The 22,474-nt window shown below is 41.4% G+C and overlaps 1 protein-coding gene across 2 annotated transcripts in view; it reads right to left on the reverse strand.

The window, feature by feature from the left end:
* The window catches only part of MOXD1 (monooxygenase DBH like 1), a 79,028-nt gene extending 62,535 nt beyond the window's left edge, over positions 1 to 16,493 (reverse strand). For both annotated transcript variants that reach the window (XM_066605568.1, XM_066605569.1), the window contains exon 1: positions 15,950 to 16,493. In XM_066605568.1, coding sequence (XP_066461665.1) covers positions 15,950 to 16,207 — 258 coding nt within the window. In that variant the 5' untranslated portion in view covers positions 16,208 to 16,493. The remainder of the gene's footprint in view (positions 1 to 15,949) is intronic.
* Between the last annotated feature and the right edge of the window lie 5,981 nt (positions 16,494 to 22,474).

Raw genomic sequence — 22,474 nt, forward strand, 5'->3', positions numbered from 1 at the left:
AATACAGACACAAATCGTTTATTCCACTAATTGCTCATCACTAATATGGGCAGGGAAGCATCTCTAAAGCATGTTGTGACACCCAGAAGTCAAAGGGGTCAATACCATGTCTTAGGACATCCACACAGAAGTTGACATACTCTTGGACCATGATGGATAAGCACTGCCTGGGACTGTCAGTCATACCCTGTGCTGTTTCTGCAGACTGTGATGGGCTAAAAAAAACTCTGCTACACTTCTCTTAGACTTCCCCTACCACTGGTAGTGGTGCTGCTGCTGTGGCTTCCTGCTCGTCTGCCATGTGTCACAGAGCTGCCATCAATTGCGGATGCATGCCACAGCAATAGGGAAATGCAAACGTCCTTCTGTAAGCAGTGCAGCATAAAAATACTCATATGCCTCAAACTGGCAAAGGATGATAGCCCACATTCCTCGGGCTCAGGCCTAAGATTGTCCTCCACATCCACATAGAATAGCTGGGGTTATGATCTGTTTTGCATGCTACAGAAGTAATGCATGGGCAGAACTATTTTAAAGTAATGGCAGTGGGCTTGTCTCACCCCCTGCAGAAGGTGGAGTGTTGCTTAACGCGCCAAATTGGCCCATCCTCTACCACCTCCACCAACAACAACTTTTACATTACTCCTTGCTTTCTTCATGCTTCCTTTTTATTTTATTTTCTGTTCATTTTTTAGTGTAGTTTTATGTAACTTATTCGGTAACTTTGCAGTTTGCAAAAAAACACTGCTAGCTGCGTAAGGCCTTCGTAGTGGTCAGATTGACGACTTTGAACAATGTTTGAGGCTGCTGAAACACACTGTGTATTTGCTTTGTACTTGCTTTTTTTTTTTATAGTAACAAAAAATACACCGCCAACTAAATAAGACGCAAGATATAGGAGAATGTAAGGCTACAATGTATAACTTGTATCTTTGTGGGCTGTCTCTGTTTGACACAACGTAATTGAATTTCCCTCACTGCTATCTGCGTATGGTCCGCAAATAATTTGTAGAGGCTTGGCATTGAACGACATCTGAGACCGCAGACAACTGTAATATTTCACACGACAAAGTATATTTAGTTTGTCTGCTTTGCTGCTATATCCATTGACAGCAGCAGAAATATACCCTCTAAACGTGTTGCAGGAACTTTCCTTGCTCCCTCTAATAGAACTCAGTTTAAGTTCTCTGCTGGTATACAAGCATCACAACAACAGCAATATATCTTCTGCAGAATATCTGGCCCTAACAACAAATCACATGTTATATAGGTATACAAACATGATATAGCTTCTCTGTCCTGTGCTCAACTGTAAAATGGCAGCTGGTTACACTGTACCTATGTTATATATGGCTACGTTAAATGATGCAGGGGTCTAATGAAACTGTTGTCTATATGCAAGACGGAGGACACATTTGGTAATGCAAGCAAGGCACCCTGGCAGCTGATTGGCTGAATGCTGACCTTTGCGTCAGGCATTATGGGAAATTTGATTTTCCTGCAACTTTCACCAAAAATCAGTTTGGACTAACCCGATTTGATTTTGCAAAAATTGGGATGGTTTTATTGCCCTACTGATTAAGATGAGGAACACTAGTGCTTACCTCCCTTGATGTTAATCTTCCACAGTATATATTGCTATTTTCCAAAATATACTTATCAGTACTAAAAAAGAAACCTTTTCTGTCTCCTAAAGATTCAAATGTGCCCTAGAATTTCACGTTCAATTAACTTGCTCCCCATGGGGCAATTTCCTTCCTTTCGTGAAACAGCTGTCCTAACACTCTCACACTAAAAATCTCTCGCTTCATATGAATTTTCTTTCAAGTTACTGCATGTTTTCTTTTATCTAAAAAGATCTTAGGGAAAGTTTCAATGGAACAAATAATGTTATTTGTCATCCCAGTCTAAACTCCTGTTGCTCTGTTTTTCTACAGAGAAGAAATCATTTTGATGGTTTTGTTCCCAGGAATACAAGAATGTTCAGGAAAAGTTTGTACTTCAAAATTTCCACGTGATACTGTATATAGAGATGCATGGGCAACAATCTGTGCTGTACTATAATTGCTAATGTTACTCTACCAGAACCATTAATATGTCCTATTCAATCTAACATTTATTTTTACACTAACTTCGTCGTCATATTCATGCTAATATATCATATATAACTTATACATATTCAGGCACATAACTCCAAAGTTTAATCATATAGTGAATCAAAATCCTAAACGGCATCATAACAATTTAGCCTCAATGTCCATAGTCATGTAGCCCTAGAATTTTACATTTTACCCTAGTAGATATTAATAATACATTTATAGCATTATATCACCATATAACTTCACACAATACCTTACTATTTCAAATACATCGCAAGGTCACAATATTGTCTCAAAATCCCAACCTAAACCTTCATGAGTGGTTATGTGCACTAGCCCTAAAAAAGTATCGATATTCAGACCTCAGATTAAATATACATATGGCAAACATTTTTCTGCTGTGGATTTTGGCTCTAATCCACAGCAATTTCATGCAGAAAAATTTGCAAATGTTGCATACGGATTTTAAAGCAGATTTTACTGTGGATTTAACTGCGTATTTGAAGGTTGGTGGGCAATTGCCTGACAGTGAGTAGGTGATGATAGAGACAGCAGACATAGTGGCAGCTCACCCCTGGAACTGGATGCATTCACAGTTGCTGCTAAGCTTGGCCGGGGGCATATTGGTTCTCCCCCACCAACTAGAGCACAAGCAGGGGAGTCATCATGGGGCAAATTGGGTGAGGCCACATAATCAGCAAAGACACTTTGCCATGGAACTAAACTTAGTCTTATTATTGCCTTCCTCTGGATCAACAACATGGAAGGATTAATAGGCTGAACTATATGGACATTTTCTTCATTCGGCCTTACATACTATGTTACTATGTCGTGTTATTACTGCATTTTGGCCATATCCAGGTGGGTGGCGCAGCACAGAGTCGTGGATATCTCCCAAGTAATGGGTCACCATGTGTGCTTGACGCAGCATAACTGCACAGCACAACAGGGTCCCAGAGTTCTATCCAGTATCTGTTCTGGTTGCAGCAGGGTCACTCTTTCTTGCCCATCTGGGATAGCCACAAAGGAACAGTTGGGTAGGAATATCCTAACACTTCTGACCAGGTACTACAATACCCCGAAGCACAAAAAACTTACTATTTACATCTCCTCCACCTGCTTTCTTATGTTAGCTGTGAGATCCTGTCACTGTGCCTACAATTTAAATTAACAGCAAAATTACGTTAAGGGGTGACCTAATAACTATGTATAAATATATCAGGGGACAATACAGAGATCTCTCCCATCATCTATTTATACCCAGAACTGTGACTGTAACAAAGAGGCATCCTCTACGTCTACACCGACATAGAAGGGGGTTCTTTACTGTAAGAGCAGTGAGACTATGGAAAATAGAAAAATAAATGAAAAGGGAAATGGAGTGTGGTTGCGCTGCTAAATATTTAACATTGTACATTAAAAAGCGTGAAATCCATAGGATTTCTACAAAAGACCGAACATGATGCAGATTTGAAAATTCTCACTATAGTCATATTTCTGCATAGCTTATTTCTGCTAGGTGAGAATAGGATTTTCAAAACCCATACTACATGCATTATACTGCAAACAGCTGCATATTTGTGATGTGGAATCCAGCCCACAAATCTGCAGCAATTCCACAAAGTCAACGCCATAAGGTGGATGTTTAACATAACGAAATATCAATGAACTATTTTTGGATAAGAGACTTGGATCAAGTTTTTCTTGGCACAGGCATTAAGATTAGATCTCCAGTATTAGATCTATTGCTTTGCACTTATTGGATAAAATAACAAAGAATACATTATCCAGTTCTCCTTTTATCTCAACCCATTGTCTCCCTTCCTAAATTTTATCTGCTTTATGATTTTCTATTGACCAGTCGAGAATAGAAAATAAATGCTCAGGCACTCCATAATTTCAATTTTTGTAAAATGATAAAAGGTTCAATTGACATCTCAGTAACTTCAATCGCTCTTGGCTTTCAAACTTCTTTTGAATTTGCAAAGTCTTTCATCCCATAGACCATGTATGTATCTTTTGTTTTCTAATTAAACACTGATCCTTCAGGCATTACATTTCCAATTATTTTCTTACATGGGAGTCAAGCACTCTGTCTGTGCCTTTCATTAATGTAGAGCACCGTGGTCTGATCAGAGATAATTGAATGCCTGTGTTTTCTTAAAGATTTGCTTTACAAATCAACTTTAAAAAAATTACAAAATTTCTGTCTGAAAACCCCAACATTCCATTCCTTTTGCTTCACTGATGTATATTTTATTTACTATATCAGCATGTTTTATATTTGCCTTCTTTTACATTTACACTATATACACAATACTTTACTTATTTTAGAAATGTTTTAACAGTTTGAGAATTGTTTGCCAATGAATTGTTCTAGTTCTGCACTGATATGAAGTTGGATACTGTAGTACAATCATGCTAAATAGTGCTACATGGTATTATAAATTGTGACGTGCATCTGGCCACTGTACAGTGTAAATATAAATAAGAATCAATCTTTTAGCCTATTAGGACATCATAGAGATCTTTTCTGCCATTGGACTCAACTTAACTATCCCTAGCGGAGTCCACTGTCAATAGGAAAAGAATTGGAAACGTGTGGTCAATTGCATTCCTAGAGTTTAAAGGGGATGTGTCATCAAAAAATGTCCTACTATGTAAATCAAGTTTTATATTAAACATATTTTTTATTCTTGGTCATTTTTTTTAGTTTTTCATGTCACTGTATATTTAAAAAAAAATCTATTTACTCTGATCCCTAAGCCTAATAATAGGCTGACCACTACCTGTTGTGTATAGTAGCCATATGGAGCATAGACAGAATAGACAGGGGAGGATCCATTGACTTCTGTGGAAGAGTTTTCTAGGCATACTCTGTGACATGTGGAGCAGGCAAGGAGATGAGTACTGACCTTCACTGATTGCAAACGGTGGATCCTAAGTTATCTACTAGAGATGAGCGAGCACCAAAATGCTCGGGTGCTCGTTACTCGGGACGAAATTTTCGCAATGCTCGAGGGTTCGTTTCGAGTAACGAACCCCATTGAAGTCAATGGGCGACCCGAGCATTTTTGTATATCGCCGATGCTCGCTAAGGTTTTCGTTTGTGAAAATCTGGGCAATTCAAGAAAGTGATGGGAACGACACAGCAACGGATAGGGCAGGCGAGGGGCTACATGTTGGGCTGCATCTCAAGTTCCCAGGTCCCACTATTAAGCCACAATAGCGGCAAGAGTGACCCCCCCCCCCCGCACTGTCAGCGTAATGATCGTTCTCCTCTGCCATAGCTGTAACAGCTGTGGCAGAGAAGAACGGTGTTTGCCCATTGAATTCAATGGAGCCAGCAATACAGCAGGTTCCACTGAAAGCAATGGGCTGCCGGCGATCGCAGGATGAATTGTCGGGAAGGGCTTAAATATATAAGCCCTTCCCTGCAATTCATCCAGAAATGTGTTACAATAAAAATATATACCGGCGTATAAGGCGACGGGGCGTATAAGGCGACCCCCCAACTGTCACCTTATACGCTGGCAATACAGTGGAGCAAAGAATAAAAATCATTACTCACTTCTTCTGACGTTCTGCGGTGCTCCTGCAGGCTGTCGCTCCCTCCTGGTCCACGGCAGAGCATTGCTTTCTGGACGCAGGGCCTGAAATCCCCGCCTCCAGAAACACAGCCAATCACAGCCATTCAATGACATCATTGTCATTGGCTGTGATTGGCTGAAGGCACGTGTGTTTCTGGAGGCGGGGATTTAAAGCCCTTCGTAGAGAAAGCAATGCTCTGCCGGGAACCAGGAGGGAGCGACAGCCTGCAGCAGCACCGCAGAACGTCAGAAGAAGTGAGTAATGATTTTTATTCTTTGCTCCACTGTATTGCCGGCGTATAAGGTGACAGTTGGGGGGTCGCCTTATACGCCCCGTCGCCTTATACGCCGGTATATATTTTTATTGTAACACATTTCTGGATGAATGGCAGGGAAGGGCTTATATATTTAAGCCCTTCCCAACAATTCATCCCCGCGCACGCCGGCAGCCCATTGCTTTCAGTGGAACCTGCTGTATTGCTGGCTCCATTGAATTCAATGGGCGAACATCGTTCTTCTCTTCCACAGCTGTTACAGCTGTGGCAGAGAAAAATGATGTGTCTTCTATATGTTCTCAATGGGGTCGGCGCTGCTGCCGCCGGCCCCATTGAGCGCATATAGAGAAGAGAACAGAAATCGCAGATCGCACATAGGTGCGATCTGCGATTTCTATGGCCTTAAGAAGGACCGTTGGGGTTCTTGAAACCTAAAATACTCCTAACACTCTCCCTATAGCAGCTCCACCAAGATACCACTTTCCCTGAACTAATGTCAGAATGCATCTGTGGCGAGCCGCGGGAGGGGCAGATTTTAATACTCGGGTGACACCTAATCTCGCCAGCCACTCACTGCAGGGGGGTGGTATAGGGCTTGAACGTTGCAGGGGGAAGTTGTAATGCCTTCCCTGTCTTTCTATTGGCCAGAAAAGCGCGCAAATTTCACAGGGAAGAAAATGAAAGTAACCCGAACACCGCGTGGTACTCGTTACGAGTAACGAGCATCTCCAACACCCTAATACTCGAACGAGTATCAAGCTCGGACGAGTATGCTCGCTCATCTCTATTATCTACCATATATTTTGCATTGTGATAGGAGTTTCAAGTTACACCTCTAAGTGGAACAACAGTGATGATAATTGACTAGCAATAGGCCGTAAAGGAGAATGTCCCAAAAGTCCAGCTAGTGATCGTAGCATACCTAGTACTTTTTGATGTAGTGAGTTGAGGAAGAAGTGAATACTGTAATGATGTTGTGCTGAATGAAAATTAAGGTAGAGATAAGAGCATCATATATCAAGAGAATTAATCAGCTGACTAAAACCTTTTATATAAAATACATGGAGACAAGGGGTCCACGAGAACGTTATGGTTGCTGCTCCACTCATTCTATTACCAGGGCACAATTCAGCTGGATGATTTGTTGCACCTGGAAACCCTATGAATCTAATTACCTGGGACCGGTGTGTGTACATTATGAATTATGGACACATTATGGACACAATATGAACTTTTCTATTTGGGTGTCATGTAAAACTATTAAATCATGCACTATGACAGTAATATAATGAGAATTTGGGAAATTTGGAGAAAAGTTCTCCACTAGACAATTTGATCATTTTTATTGAATAAGAACTGAACTTACATTGCTGCTAATAAAGCAAACGACATATGTACGTAGCTAGTCAAAATACTAATGACCACCTGTCTGTCCATGAGTGAGTTACGTGATGGTGATGTCATCGCAGGTCTTTAATCCTGACTGAGTTAGTTACATGCTCCACCCCTGATCACATGACTGTGGTGTCATCACAGGTTTTGTAAGCACACTGCTGCTGTCAGGCTAGGTGGTTGTTAGTATTCCATAGCAACTGAGGCTGCATGGGGTTTGTAGGGGATGCAGTTCACCCGTAATCAGCACAGGGATGAAGATCCTGTGATAACATCACCATCATATGATCAGGGGCGGAGCATGTAACTCATTCATTCTGGATGAAGGACCTGATCAGGGATGGAACATGATAGTGACGTCATCACAGGTCCTTCATCCTGAGTGCTGTGCTGCTTGTAATCCCTGTTGTATGGGATGTGGAATATATGTAGCAGAGCTGTGTGTGATGTACACGTAGCAGTGCTTTTTGTGTGTGACATGCATGTAGCAGAGCTGTGTGGCGCATTGTGCCACCAGAAACACTGGTACTATAGTTTCCTAATAATTACTAGTATATATTTTAAAGAGAACCTGTCATCTTTAAACATTTTTATTGTAATCCCTTATATATTTTACCAAAGCTCTGTAGAAGTAGCACATAGCATGTCCAGCTTCATCTCTAGTACACTGTCAGTCAATACAGGTAGGGAAAGAAACTGAAATGTTTCCTATTATTAATATTTATGGCATATCCCAGTAATCAGACCTAAACCAATGATAAAGCAGGGGCCTTATGTTACCTACTTTGTATACCTGAGCAGTGAGCAAGGGGAGGCTAGAATGAGAGCGTCTATGTATGTATATGTACTCTCTATTTTGGTCGATGTGCTCAAAATCTCTATCAAAAAATAGAATAAATAGTCCTCAGCCACCTCTCTGGTCTTATTTTGACAAATTACCCTTTGTTATATAAATATTTTGTAAGTGTTGCCGCAGGTATTGATTCAAATTATTGGGAAGCACTATAGTCAAATTATCCCATGTCTTACCAGTGTTAAAAATATGCCTGGGTTGGTTGAGTTACTAAGGCATGGATGTGGAATTAAATCTAATATATATCCAATCTCTATTTTTTGAAGAGATTATTTTTCGGCTAGGTCAGGTATGTATTACAAAATCTCAAATCAGATGAGAAAGGGCAGTGGGCAGCTTGACTGTTAACCCTGGGACACCTAGGGTGAGTCTTTTGGACTCATAATGTTTTTGAGAATGTACGGTATTTCCTTTTAGCTTTATGTAACATTTCCTTCACTATTCTGCCATCATGTTTTTCCATGTATAACATGATTTTGCACTTTCTTTTAACATTATGTATGAACCAAATACATTTGTTACGTAGACACTTAACATGAGTCTGATAGACTCATGAGCTATTTTCCGGGTCACTTGTTCTTCCCACTTTCGTGCCTTGCAGTTGACAGCAGATAATGTATCGCAGTGGTTTTGATCCCACCGCAGTTGTGAGAGATATGTTGAGCAGCAGTCATCAGGTAATAGTATTCGGAGACCAAATTCATAATGTTCATAATTTTTCTCCTGCTGCTAGTGTTTAAAACTGAGTGACGCGAAAATAATTTGTTTGCTTACGGAAGATGACAATAGTGACATACAGTTCAGCGACAATAAATTAGATCCCAAGCCACATGACAATGAAGAGGATAACGTGAGTGTTGTCATTGATGTCCCAGATGTGCAAAGTGCTGAAAATATTGATTACGATTTGGAAGGTAACAGCACTGCAGCGCTGGCTGCAAAAATCCCTGTATGTAGGGAAAGATGGCTTTCTGTGGAGGACAAATGCACTGACGCCATGCAGAGTGAGAAGATACAATATTATCAAGTCACGAACAAATGTGGTAAAGCTGCCACTTTGAATATATTGGAGAGCCCAGTGGGTGCTTTTGATTTGTACATTACGAGTAGAGATGAGCGAACCTACTCGTTTCGAGTACTTCCGTATTCGGGCGAAAAGATTCGGGGGGTGCCGGGGGGCAGGGGGAGGTGTGGCGGAGCGGGGGGTAGCAGCAGGGAACAGGGAGGAGCCCTCTCTCTCTACTTCTCCCCCCCACTCCCCGCTGCAACCCCCCACTCACCCATGGCGCCCCCCGAATCTTTTCGCCCGAGTACGGAAATACTCGAAAATCGCGGCGCTCGGGCGAAAAAGGGGCGTGGCCGAGTACGCTCGCTCATCTCTAATTACGAGTGATATTATTGAAAAAAATTGTTGAGTACACCAATTTGGAATTAAACGGTGAGTCCAACAGACTCATGTTGGGTGTCCATGTGAGTCAAAAACCTTAGAAATTCCAGGGTTAAGCCCCATTGCTCATTGACTGGAGGCAAAGCGGGCTAGAGAAGGATGAACGACGACCTGTTTACACAGAATGATGCAGCGGCAGACCATATATATGTGATCCTGAGACTGTTTTTTTTAATGACACATTGTTCTTTATGTAAGTGGTAAATTTTGATTGATAAGTTTTGCATTTATTTATTTTAAAAAAACCTAAATTTACAGAAAATGTTAAAAAATTTGTCGTTTTTAAACTTAGAATTTTCCTGCATATAAAAGACACTATGCAAATGACTAATAAATAACATTTACCATGTGCATTGTGTGTTGGTACCATTTTCAAAACGTCCTTTTATTTACTTTGGACATGAGAAAGTGTGTAAGTATGAGGGCACTTTTACTAATTTAGAAGAAAAAATTACACATCTATTTTTTAAGGCATCAATTAAGTTCTGAAGTGACATTGAGAGGCCTACATATATCAGAAACTCCCATAAATTACTCCTTACAAAGTTTTCAAAACAGCATTTACAAAATCTGCAAACTCTTTAGGTGTTTTACAGTAACTAAGAATCCCTCTTATAAGGAGATATCGGAGGGACGAGTCCATACCTGCACTCCCCTCTTGTCAATGTTGTATCTTTATCTGGCAATAATTGCCGAATTGCTCTGGTTTCAATCCAAGTCAATAAAGGATATTTTTTAATCCTATCTGTGAAGACATTTTTGAGGTTATTAGGAATTTTTCTGCCTTCTGTGATTCCTTTCACAGGAACTAAAGCAAAGTACTTTGGAGTATGTCCTGGGATCGTACTAAAGAAGCCCTATGGGCCAGTGTTGTTGTCTCCAACTCTGTAGTAGACAGATCGGTTCTCCGGGCAGCCCATTTGTGATCCCGCGACCAGCCTATTGCTTCCAGTCTGAATCTCCTCTTGCCTTATGGTTTGCTGCAGTCAAAAGACTATAAGTTTCTCTGTTAAGCCGCTTGTCCAGGGGCGGGACGGACCCCGCATGCAGAATCCCGCAGCAGAGTTCGTCCTGCTGCCCAGCCTGTGACCCCTGCATACCTGTCCAGTGTCTTCTCTGTACTGCGGATGTGCCGGCCTGCGCTCCAGTATGCATGCGCAGTACAGAGGACACCGCGCCGTCACTATGGTGATGACGCGGCCCCCGCGGTGATTCTGCAATGATGATTGCAAAATGGCTGTGGGATGGACGGTTTCCATTGACTTCAATGGAGGCCGGCCATAGATAGCCCGCACAAAATTGCAGCAAGCTGGGATTTCTTTACCGCGAGGAGAAAATCACAATCAATTTCCGCTCGTGGGTAGGAAATCGTGTTTTTACATTGAAAACCATTGACTGGATTTGCTTGCGGAGTCTGGAGGCGGAATCCTACTTCATAATCCACAATGCAAATCCGTCCGTGGACAGGATCCCTTAATAGAAATTATTTTGTTCAAACAAGAATGAGGCTGTGGGATGGAATGCCAAGACACTCTGGTTCCCACTCTCTGAGGTGCTGGAACGTTCACATCTTCCCTGCCCACTCACCTACAACAAAGACATGATGCTAGAAACAATCACTTGTGTTTTGCAGTAGTGCTGTAGTGCTAATGACATAGTTCTTACAGGAACTATGTCATTAGTATAGAGACAGCATTGAATGCCAATTCTGCTGGTAGTTTGTCCAATGGGGGCTATGTAGATGGGAAAATGATGATACATCATGCAACATATACATCTAGAGCTTCTCAATAGCTTTTCAGTATCAATTAAATAGATGCCAATATAGCCTATGGGTGATGGATGTCACTGTAGGGCATTTGCTTAACATACCCATCACTCGTAGGCTGTATCGGCATCACACATATCAAGAAAAGCTATTAAAAAGCTCATGACATATATGTTTATGGATACCTGTGAAGGATACCATACATTGACATTTGTCAGCCACAGGCTATTATGTTAAAAACGTATGCAGGACTCCAAGGGATGGAATAGTGTAGTTTACCATGCTATTCCATACCTTTATTTTTGGTATATAAATGGAGGCCAAGAGGACACTTCTAACCAATGGAACCTTATGGATACATTTAATGTGTATGTCACTAGCTTTGCCATTGTACATACTAAATGCAAACAAAAAAAAGTGATGTATACAGGCCCTTATAATATCAATTACACATAGAAAAACAGTTTTAAGAAGTTCTCTAAAAGGGAAATACATTAATAAGAATCAATACATGAATAAACAGAAAAAAAACATACAATCAGAAAAAGTAAAGTACATGTCAAGTAAATTGGAAAATGTATCACAAAAGAGCATAGACTATACAATGGGGTATAAAAATCCTATTTCAAATGGGCGAAATCTTATAAGGATACTGATATACATATGATAAAGTATTATGCTTTGACGTTCAATTGCACTACAATTGTTGATGACACAGGGATAAGCATTAATATTTTCTGAAGTGGTGTGGCTAAGGTCCCTAAAGGTCCCCATACACATTAGACTAAAGTTGATTTTATTGAAAGATTTCCACCAAAACAATCATTTATTAGGTAAAATATAACAATGAACAATCATTTTAGCTGACTGATGACAGACTGTCATCGCATCAGAAGAAACCTGCTATGTTTGAAATTTTCATCCAACTATCAAACATGAGATCTTTCACAGTAAATAGTAACATAGTATGAAAGGCTGAAAAAATAAGCACTGATGTATTTACAGTTAAATTGAGTGGCGCAGCGTACTATACCGTTATTGTACCATGAGGTTGGGACATCGAAAAGTGATATATCGAAATATCGACATATCGCTAATGCTTTGGTGATACTTTTCATCGATATTGTTTTGTCTGATATGCCGATAACATCAATAGTTTAAGGCGATATAATATTGATTTTTGTAAAGAAGAAACGCGTCCTGCGGTCTAGTGACCAGATCTTCTTTCTTTACATTCCGCCCTTTCCTTTGTGTTGTACAGGATGTAGTTTTGCTCTAGGCACTAATGAACTTATAAACAAGTTCTAGAAACTTTTGGAAAGTGTGAGGCGACTCTTTGTCACCAATAAGGTTTGCTCCACGACTCTCAGAAGAAGTGGGGTCTTAGGCCCCTTTTCCGCACGCTCATCGCGTTAGACGCAGGCTCTGAATGCTTGTGTCTAACGTGATGGCTGTGGGCAATGCTTTCTAAATGAAAGCATTTCCACATGCAGATGGAGGGCTGCGCTGAACGCACGAAGGTCGCGTCCAGAAAAGGAGACGCAACATGTCATGCGTTTAGCGTCTAACATGAACGCAGTGGCCATAGAAAAGATAGGAGACCCATCTAATGCAATTACAATTGCGTTCGGGGCGTTTGCATTACTAGGCCCTGCATTGTTTACAAGTTTCCATGGAGACCGTTGGTTCCTCAGTGGCAACTTGAAAAACACACACACACACAGATCATCCTCACATCCTGTCAGGACTTTCTTTGTACTTAAAAATGCCACCCCCAGGTCGTTTAGGAGACAATCCTTTTAAAATATGGAGGAAAATATGTCAACCCTACTCCAATTTGCACCAGCTTGGTAGAAAATATCTTTCTGTAGTTGCTACTTCGGTTCCTGCAGAAAGAATGTTTTCAAAAGCTGGTGAAATTCTGTCTGCTCGAAGGAGCATTGTGAAGGGAGAGCATGCAAGCAAACTAATATTTCTTGGCTCATTAGATAACGATTATTGGGGCCAATGATCAAAAACTTCTCACATACCTCATTTTAATTCTCTGTTCATCTGTAATTGTTTATTTTCATTTGTAACTTTAATATATTTTCATGTTATTAATAGTTAGAAGTTAATAATAAATTCAACAGTTTAAAGTTTTAAAAGAAAACTACAATTTTTTTTGTTGAATGTGTTGCTTTATTAACCCTAGACCTGCTTTATTTTTATACAGTACTAGCTTACCCGTCGCGCGTTGCTGCGAAGACAGACAGACATACATTCATTCGTTTTTATATATCTAGATAACAACCAATCACAGCGCAGCTTTCATGTTACCTCAGTGGTATAGTATATAACAACCAATCACAGCGCAGCTTTCATGTTACCTTAGCAGTATAAAATATAACAACCAATCACAGCGCAGCTTTCATGTTACCTCAGCAGTAAGAGAAATAACAACCAATCACAGCGCAACTTTTATTCTGCCTCAGCAATATAAAAAATAGCAACCAATCACAGCGCAGCTTTCATGTTACCTCAGTGGTATAATATATAACAACGAATCGCAGCACAGCTTTCATGCAACCTCAGTAGTATAAGAAGTAGCCACCAATCACAGCACAGCTTTCATGTTACCTCAGCAGTATAAGAAATAGCAACCAATCACAGCACAGCTTTCATTTTACCTCAGCATTCTCAATATCCAGCAATTGTCTTGCGAAACGTTCGGCGGATGCATCATTTTCTGGTTGAACACGCATCCCGTTGGTCGTAATGCCTTTTGCTTTCGTGCTTGAGATGGAAATCAAACGATCTTTGTCTGGGGGGCATAACTGTCGACGATGCTCGCACGCGCGCCACCTATCATAGGATAGATGTACTATGCCAGTAATCTTCCCAGGAGTGTACTCAGCAACTTCCCAAAGTCTCATGGCAATTGGATGAATGGTGTAGTAATGCATAAAGGACAGACAGACAGACAGACATTCATTTATATATATCAGGAAGTGAGAGAATTAGATTACGTACGTAAAATTTGGACGCTAATTGTTTTGTGCTTAGAATTGAATAATCGACTTGGGACCCATTAAAGGGGTTGTCTCGCGAAAGCAAGTGGGGTTCAGCACTTCTGTATGGCCATATTAATGCACTTTGTAATGTACATCGTGCATTAAATATGAGCCATACAGAAGTTATTCACTTACCTTCCCTGCGCTGGCGTCCCCGTCTCCATGGTTCCGTCTAACTTCAGCGTCTAATCGCCCGATTAGACGCGCTTGCGCAGAAGAGTCTTCTGCCTTCGGGTCTGCCCGGCAGTAGAGGCGTTCTGGCTCTGCCCCCTTCTACGCGTCATCGCGTAGCTCCGCCCCATTAGTGTGCCGATTCCAGCCTCCTGATAGCGATCGGATGAATGGTGTAGTAGCGCATAAAGGACAAACAGACAGACACGCACGCAGACAGACACACACACAGACAGACATACATTCAATTTTATATATATATAGATTTTAAAAAGTCATATTGAAATATCGATAGTTTACCCCCAATATTTTACAATAATCGATAGTTTGTTCAGCGATAGTCGATACTATTGATATTTTTGTGTCGATGTCCCAACCCTATTGTACCATACCTATCCCCACCTGTCAATAGACTACAATGGGCTATGCAAATAGCATAAAGCGCAGTATGCCAAGTAAACAGCAGCACACAAAAGATTAAAGAAGAACCCTTTTGTATGTCTATAAGGTTCAGCCTATTATCCTACAGTGTTAATCCAGAGAAAGGCAAAACAAACATGAAGTAGAACCAATAATCCTTATTTTAGGGGGAAAACATAATTTTTCCCACAGATGGGAAATTTTATATCATTTCACGATTTTCAAAATTATGGTACAAATCTAGGGCAGTAAATGTACAGTATCTACTGCAGTTTTCTTTAGTCCATATTTATGTGTTCAAGTGAGCCTTCAGAGTTGTGCCATGTATGACATATTTATGGGCCTTTTCCACCACTTTCCATTTCTACTTGACACCCAGTGTGGTTTGATAAGCATCTGTTCTTAAGGTACTTCATTATCCATCTTTAACGTAAATGACTATCCATTATCTTTGGGAAGTACATGCAAACATATCATTTCATCATTTGCTTGCTACGTAAATAGCTTTGATTGTTTTAATAATGTGGGCTTATGGCACAATCAATCAATGTATGATGTGATTTACAGTGATCCATGAAATATATGTAGGCAGATATATGTTGTCTACAAGTACTTGTCCCCAAGGTCTCCTAATTCTAAAACAACATTTACATCAATCACAGCACTATGTATGTTTTATGTAATCAGCCTTACTTACTAAAACCATGCAACCAATTTAAAACTAACTAATTTAACTCTATTAAACTTTTCAGAATTACAAATAACTAAACAAATTGCAACCGGCACAATTTAGCACCTCTAAAATGGTCTTTTTCAGGGGTAAGTATACAATCTAACATATTATCTTATTTTGATTAATGTTTTATAGCCATTATACACACCTGGAGATAAGGCTTGCCCTTTTCAACGCCTCCAATAACTATATCAGAAGATGCCATGGCTCCATTTGGAGAAAAACCCAATCCGACATAGCCCAGGGTCTCCACCTGTACAACAAATGTGATTTTGTTTTCCTTGTGCATCCAGTACAGTTTATATTTTCCTTGAGAATCCAGAACAGCATTGTGATAACTCTGCAGATCCAAGTTTGCTGACGCCGTAAAAAGAGGTAGCAGAAACATGTATACCAGCATCTTCATCTACGTTATCCTTTCCAGTGTACAGTTAAGTAAAATAGTTGAAATATACTTTAATTCAGCTCTTTCCTATTCAACAAACTACTTAAGACTGATTGCTGTAGCCTTAGAGCGTGTGTACTCTGGTGATCGGAGGAGGGGGATGATGCAGTGGGCTTGTGCTGCTTGTCCCTTTCAGGAAGCAAAAAGCATGGCTTCAGACTTAGTTAACTAGGCTTCACACTAGCCTTAGGCAAGACTGCCTTGATGTACAGTGAAGTGGGCATGCCGATACAAGTGGGTACTTGTCTTTGTGTGTAAGGGATGTTTCCTTTTGTATTAATCCTGTGTGCCAAAAATAAAGTGCTCAGACCACTGCAAATGCACAAACATCAGGTTCTTTTTATGTGTGTGCATTCTACTTTTAACCCCCTCTCGTGGTGAAGGTCTGTAAGAGGGATTTCACTGTGATAATAGCTTTTATTTTTCTAAGTATTCCCCATCTTCTGCTTGAGAAAATAAACATAAATCACTAAAATAATAATATTAAAACCATGCTTTCATACAAAAAACTCAACAAAATGCTAGAAAAACTGGGCTAATGCGTTTCTACAATGGACAGATTTCATTCAAAAGTCTTTTCTTTCTCGTCTTCTCTAAAAAGGTTGCAATTAGTCTGCATTTACTGTCTTCCAGAAGGGGGAACTTGTGAAATAAAGACATAAAAAATATTTTACAGAGCTATGAGCACAGTTAGGTCTTGCTTAGTGTACTTGCCATGATTAAAGTGAAGTATTTGAACAAGCTCATTCGAAGCCCAAGGTAAGGCTGGCGAAAATAGTTGTAGAGCATGTGGATCCACAGCAGCCAAATAACTTTTACAATAATCCTGCTAAGATTTGTAAAACTAGATAATATAATAAATGACTATAGAGTATGTTTTTCTATACTAAACAATAGAGATGAGCAAGCATACTCACTAAGGCAAATTACTCGAGCGAGTATTGCCATTTTCGAGTACATGCCTGCTCGTCTCAAAAGATTCGGGGGCCGCTGGGGGGCAGGGGGCGGCGGGGAGGAACGGGGGATCTCTCTCTATCTCTCCCCCCCCACCTCCCCGCGCTCCCCCATGCTCACTCCAGCAACTCACCGCTCTCCCCCGCCAGCCGCCGAATCTTTTGAGACGAGCAGGCATGTACTCGAAAATGGCAATACTCGCTCAAGTAATTGGCCTTAGCGAGTACGCTCGCTCACCTCTACTAAACAAATATTACTAAAATACATCTATTGTCAAAAAAATCAAGCACCTAGAAGGAGTTGTCAGAATTGAATGAAACTTTCTGTGTGATTGTAATGTTGCTTTAAGTAAGTAATTATAATATCAGAGCAAAAGGATCATTTATTCCAGAAAACTGAACACTTGAAGGGAGGCTCTAGTACCCTGTTGGGCCAACTCTAGCTTGAATTCGTAATGTGATATTGACAGGCATACAGGTTCCGTATGGTACCCTGCAGCTTATCGGTCTACATTTACTGTAACTGAGCCTCTAGATCATGCAAATCTGTAGGCTGTCAAAGTTGGCATCCCAATAGTCCCCTAAATGTTCTACTAGTGATAAATCTGGTGTCAGAACTGGAACCGAAAACCTCCTCCAAGCAGTAGCCCTTCTTATTGAGCCATCAGCCCTGTGGACAGTTCCCTTGCATGATTTTCAGCATTTTTCCCTGATCCCAGTAATCTAGTCTCTGCCTCTTGATCCTGACACTACCTCTGTTTGCTCTGTAAAAGCTTGCCACTGCCACTGCACCACTGCATGATTATTGTGCTCCATTGCCTTTATCAAGCTGCATGTCCTAACCTGCTCCTCTCCTGTGAACTGTGACTACCTGCTAACGACTCCTGGCTTTCCTCCCGACTATGCTTTTTGCCTCATCTATTTGCACTGCAGGCAAGACTTCCCGATAATGACTCCTGGCTTTCTATCTGACTGTGCTTTCCGCCTTATCCATTTGTACCGTTTGCTGACAATCTTCGGCTTCCTTCTGTCTACTCTCCAGTTTTGCATGGCTACTATACCTGCAGGTCCTACCTAGTGCTGGTAAAATGCTTCAAAATAATCATCCCCAAACAGGGACCCCATGCAGAAGCAAGTTACAGAGCTCCAGGAATTTTGAGCCTCCTACCAAGAGCAATCCAGCCATCATGAAACAAGGGGATGCCAGCAAACACTCAGAACCAGAGTTAAATAACCTTTGGGAACATTTGGATGAAAATCTAAAAAAGGGTTTCATCCGGCCTTCTTTCGCACTGGCAGAAGCACCTGTTTTCTTTGTTGAAAAGAAGAATTCTACTCTGCAACCGTGCATTGTACCAGGAACTAAACAAGATTACTATTAAGAATCATTATCTTCTCCTGTTAATCCCAGAACTCTTAGAGAGTCTTTGGGCAGCCAAAGTCTTTACTAAACTGGACATCAGAAGGGCATATAGTCTGGTATGCATCCGCCCTGGAGATAAATGGAAGACGGCTTTCAGAACTATATATGGACACTTTGAATCTCTAGTGATGCCATTTGGTTTCTGCAATGCTCCCCCTATAGCATTATATCAATGATGTATTTCAAGACCTTCTGGATCAATTCGTAGTGGCATATGTCAATGACATCCTCATCTCTGACAATTTCAGGGAACATCACAGGCATGTTTCTAACAAAGAAAACACACACGATTTCCTGGTTCCCGGAGGCACAAGTTGCTTTAGAGAAACTAAAGACTTTGTTTACTTCAGCAACCGTGCTAATCTACCCAAGACCAGAATTGCCTTTTGTCATGCAGGTGGATGCCTCTGACTCCACTGTGGGAACTATCCTATCACAATGAGTCGGAGATAATATGCAATTACATCTATGTGAATTTCTGTCCTACACCTTTTTACCCATGGAAAAATACTATGATGTTGGGAACAAGGAACCTCCAGCCATTAAGGTAGGGTTCAGCAAATCGAGGCACCTCTTGGAAGGAGCCCATCATTCTGTAACGGTCCTTACTAACCATAAGAATTTCTCCATACTGCCAAGAGGCTATCTGCGAGACAAGCCTAATGAGCCCTGTTTTTTTCCTTTAGGTCATGCAAATCTGTAGGCTATTGAAGTTGGCATCCCAAATAGTCCTATACATGTTCTATTAATGATAAATCTGGTGTCAGGACTTAAACTGAGAACCTCCTGCACTCCAAGCAATAGCCCTTCTTATTGAGCCATCTGCCCTGTAGACGGTTAACTTTTATAACTCTCAGCCTTTTTCCCCAATCCCAGGAATCTAGTCTCTGCCTCCTGGTCCTGACCTTGCCTCTATTTCCAGATTAGGCTCATTATCAAAGCCTGACCCTGCCACGGCACCAGCGCCTGATTAATGTGCTCCATTGCCTTTATCAAGCTGCATCTCCAAACCTGCTCCTCTCCTGTAAACTGTGACTACCTGCTGATGACTCCTGGCTCTCCTCCCCACTACGCTTTTTGCCTCATCCATTTGTACTGCAACTGAAACTTTCTGATAATGACTCCAGGCTTTTCATCTGACTACACTTTCTCCCTTTTCCATTTGTACTGCAAACATCACTACCTGCTGATGCCCTCCGTCTTTCTCACTACACCCAAGGGTCATACCCAGTGTCGGTAAGACGCTACATCTGGAGACCAGACAGGCCACGAAAGTGTGTCAATGTTGTAAAGGCATTCCTGTGCAACTGTCGCTGTGTGTGGCCGAACATTATTCTGCTGAAGAATGCCTCCTGGAAGCCCTGCCCTGAGAGGCAACACATGTGGCTGCAGGGTGTCCTGAATATATTGCTGAACTGTCATTGTCCCTCGAACCACTACTAAGAGTGACTGACTGTCATATGCAATGCCCCCCAGGCCATCACACCAACAGTGGGAGCAGTGTGCCACTTCAAAGCAAAGGGAGAATTGAGGTGCCCACTCTTAGGTCTCCAGAAATGAACTCAGCAATCTTCAGTGCCCAAACTAAACCTGGATTCTTTGCTGAAGACAACTCGGTTCCACCCTGTTCCAGTCCATTTTTGTCATTCACGCCACCACTGCAAACAGAGGCAACAATAGCTGTGTCAAAGGCAGTACACATAATAGGCACCATGAGACCAAATGTCTTTCAGCAAAGTAGGACAATCAGATGACTCCTCTATTGGTTGTCTGTCGAGGGCAACCTGAACCCACTTGCCTTGTGTGTATATGCCCTAATGCATCCACTGCCCCCAACACCTCCTAACAGTCTGGTCAGAATGGTGATATCTTTGGTTTGGCATGATCTAACACTGCCTTGTTCGGTGTCATGGTAGTCCAAGGTATCTGTAGCATACTCCTTGAGCACCATAGTTTGAGCGCATCAATTCTTCTTCTGTATGTTTTCCTGAGCCTCCAACTTTCGCAACCATGCGTCATAATAGGAAAGACGATTGCAATGACTAGTCAGGTTTTTTTTGCAATGCTAATGCCCTTGCTTTTCCAGAACATTTCTATTCCTTGCTTTGCAATCCTACCAAGTGTAATCTGCCTCTTGATCTCAGGTCTACATTGCCTGCTGCAATTGATTTTGGATCCAAGAAATATGAAATCTTGGTCCTTCTCGACTTCTTTGTTATTAATTTTTATGTTCACTGTACCGTTGCCTACCTGGGTCATGACTTTCGTTTTCTTGCAGTTGAGATACAGTCCCATGCATTTGCTTCCTTTTTTACTTATTGGATAAGGTATTTCAGGTCCCTTTCACTTTCTGCAAGCAGGGTGGTGTCATCTGCATATCGAAGGCTGTTGACATTCCTGCCACCTATTCTGACTTCGATTTCTGATTCATCCAGATTGCATCACCTCATGATTCTTTCTGCGTACAGATTGAAAAGGACTGGTGATAGAATGCAGCCTTGCCGTATGTCTTTCTCGATTCCGCACCAATCCGTGTTTCCATAAGCTGTCCTGACTGTTGCTTCTTGCTTGTTGTAAAGCGACCTTATAAGCTGTTCAATATGTTCTGGGATGCCCATTTGCTTCAGACACTTCCAAAGCTTGTCAAGTTCAACACAATCAAATGCTTTGCTGTAGTCGATGAAACACATATACACATTCTTTTGATACTCCCAGATCTTCTCCATGATAGGGGATTGACCTCAGTCAGACCCTGGTGGATGCTGCCAGTGGGATAATGACTGCATCTTCATCCCATGGAGTCAGGTCTGGAATCTTAACACGTAGCTCTGCGATAGGGCCATCAGCCTAGAAGTAAGCGCTGTACAGTGGAATAATAATCAATGTATTGATAAACCATATTATCCATATGTATCTGTACGATGTGTACTTAGCTTAGAGTAATATACTACAGATAGTCTGCAGATGTTTAAGTAGGATTGGAAATTTATAGTGAAGCTCATTACTATAATGCACTAACCACAAAGTTACAAGGACTTGCTTAAAACTGGAAAATACCTACTTCTATGGAAAAGGTTATCTTATTCAGCAGATGTTACAAATGAAACTGTTTAAAGTTGAAAGCAATATAAACAGCAAAATATCTGATGTATAAGTGACTCTGTCTTTTCTATATGCTCTAAGAATGTATTGGAAATGTTCAATAAACAGAGCTCAGATTAGACTGACCGCAAGCAGGTTGTCAGTACCGCTGGGGCTCTCAGTCTACTTTCTTCACCACAATCTATGTGTCCGCGTACACTTATTGTAGGTGATAGGTGCACCTGATAGACATATGGGCCTTTATTCCTTTGCAGCAATTTGGACTTCAATTTGGACCTCGGTGACAAACAAATGGCGCGACCCGGAATCCGGTGTGGGACACTTGCATCACAGCGAAGAGGGTCTTGTATCTGAACATACTAATGTCATCTTTAATGCTGCACTAAAAGGTTTTATTAACCCCTTAGTGACCAAGCCTGTTTGTGCCTTAAAGGGGTTGTCCCGCGAAAGCAAGTGGGGTTATGCACTTCTGTATGGCCATATTAATGCACTTTGTAATATACATCGTGCATTAAATATGAGCCATACAGAAGTTATTCACTTACCCACTCCGTTGCTGGCGTCCCCGTCTCCATGGAGCCGTCTAATTTCGGTGTCTTCTTGCTTCTTTAGACGCGCTTGCGCAGTCCGGTCTTCTGCTGTGTGCTCGCGCCGGAGAGCTGGTCTGCGCGCCGTCATCGTAGCTCCACCCCGTCACGTGGTGCCGATCAGCCAATTAGGTGGCTGTAATCGGCAGTGGAAAGCAAGGAA

This window comes from Eleutherodactylus coqui, chromosome 1 (assembly GCF_035609145.1).
Source record: "Eleutherodactylus coqui strain aEleCoq1 chromosome 1, aEleCoq1.hap1, whole genome shotgun sequence".
Lineage (NCBI taxonomy): Eukaryota > Metazoa > Chordata > Amphibia > Anura > Eleutherodactylidae > Eleutherodactylus > Eleutherodactylus coqui.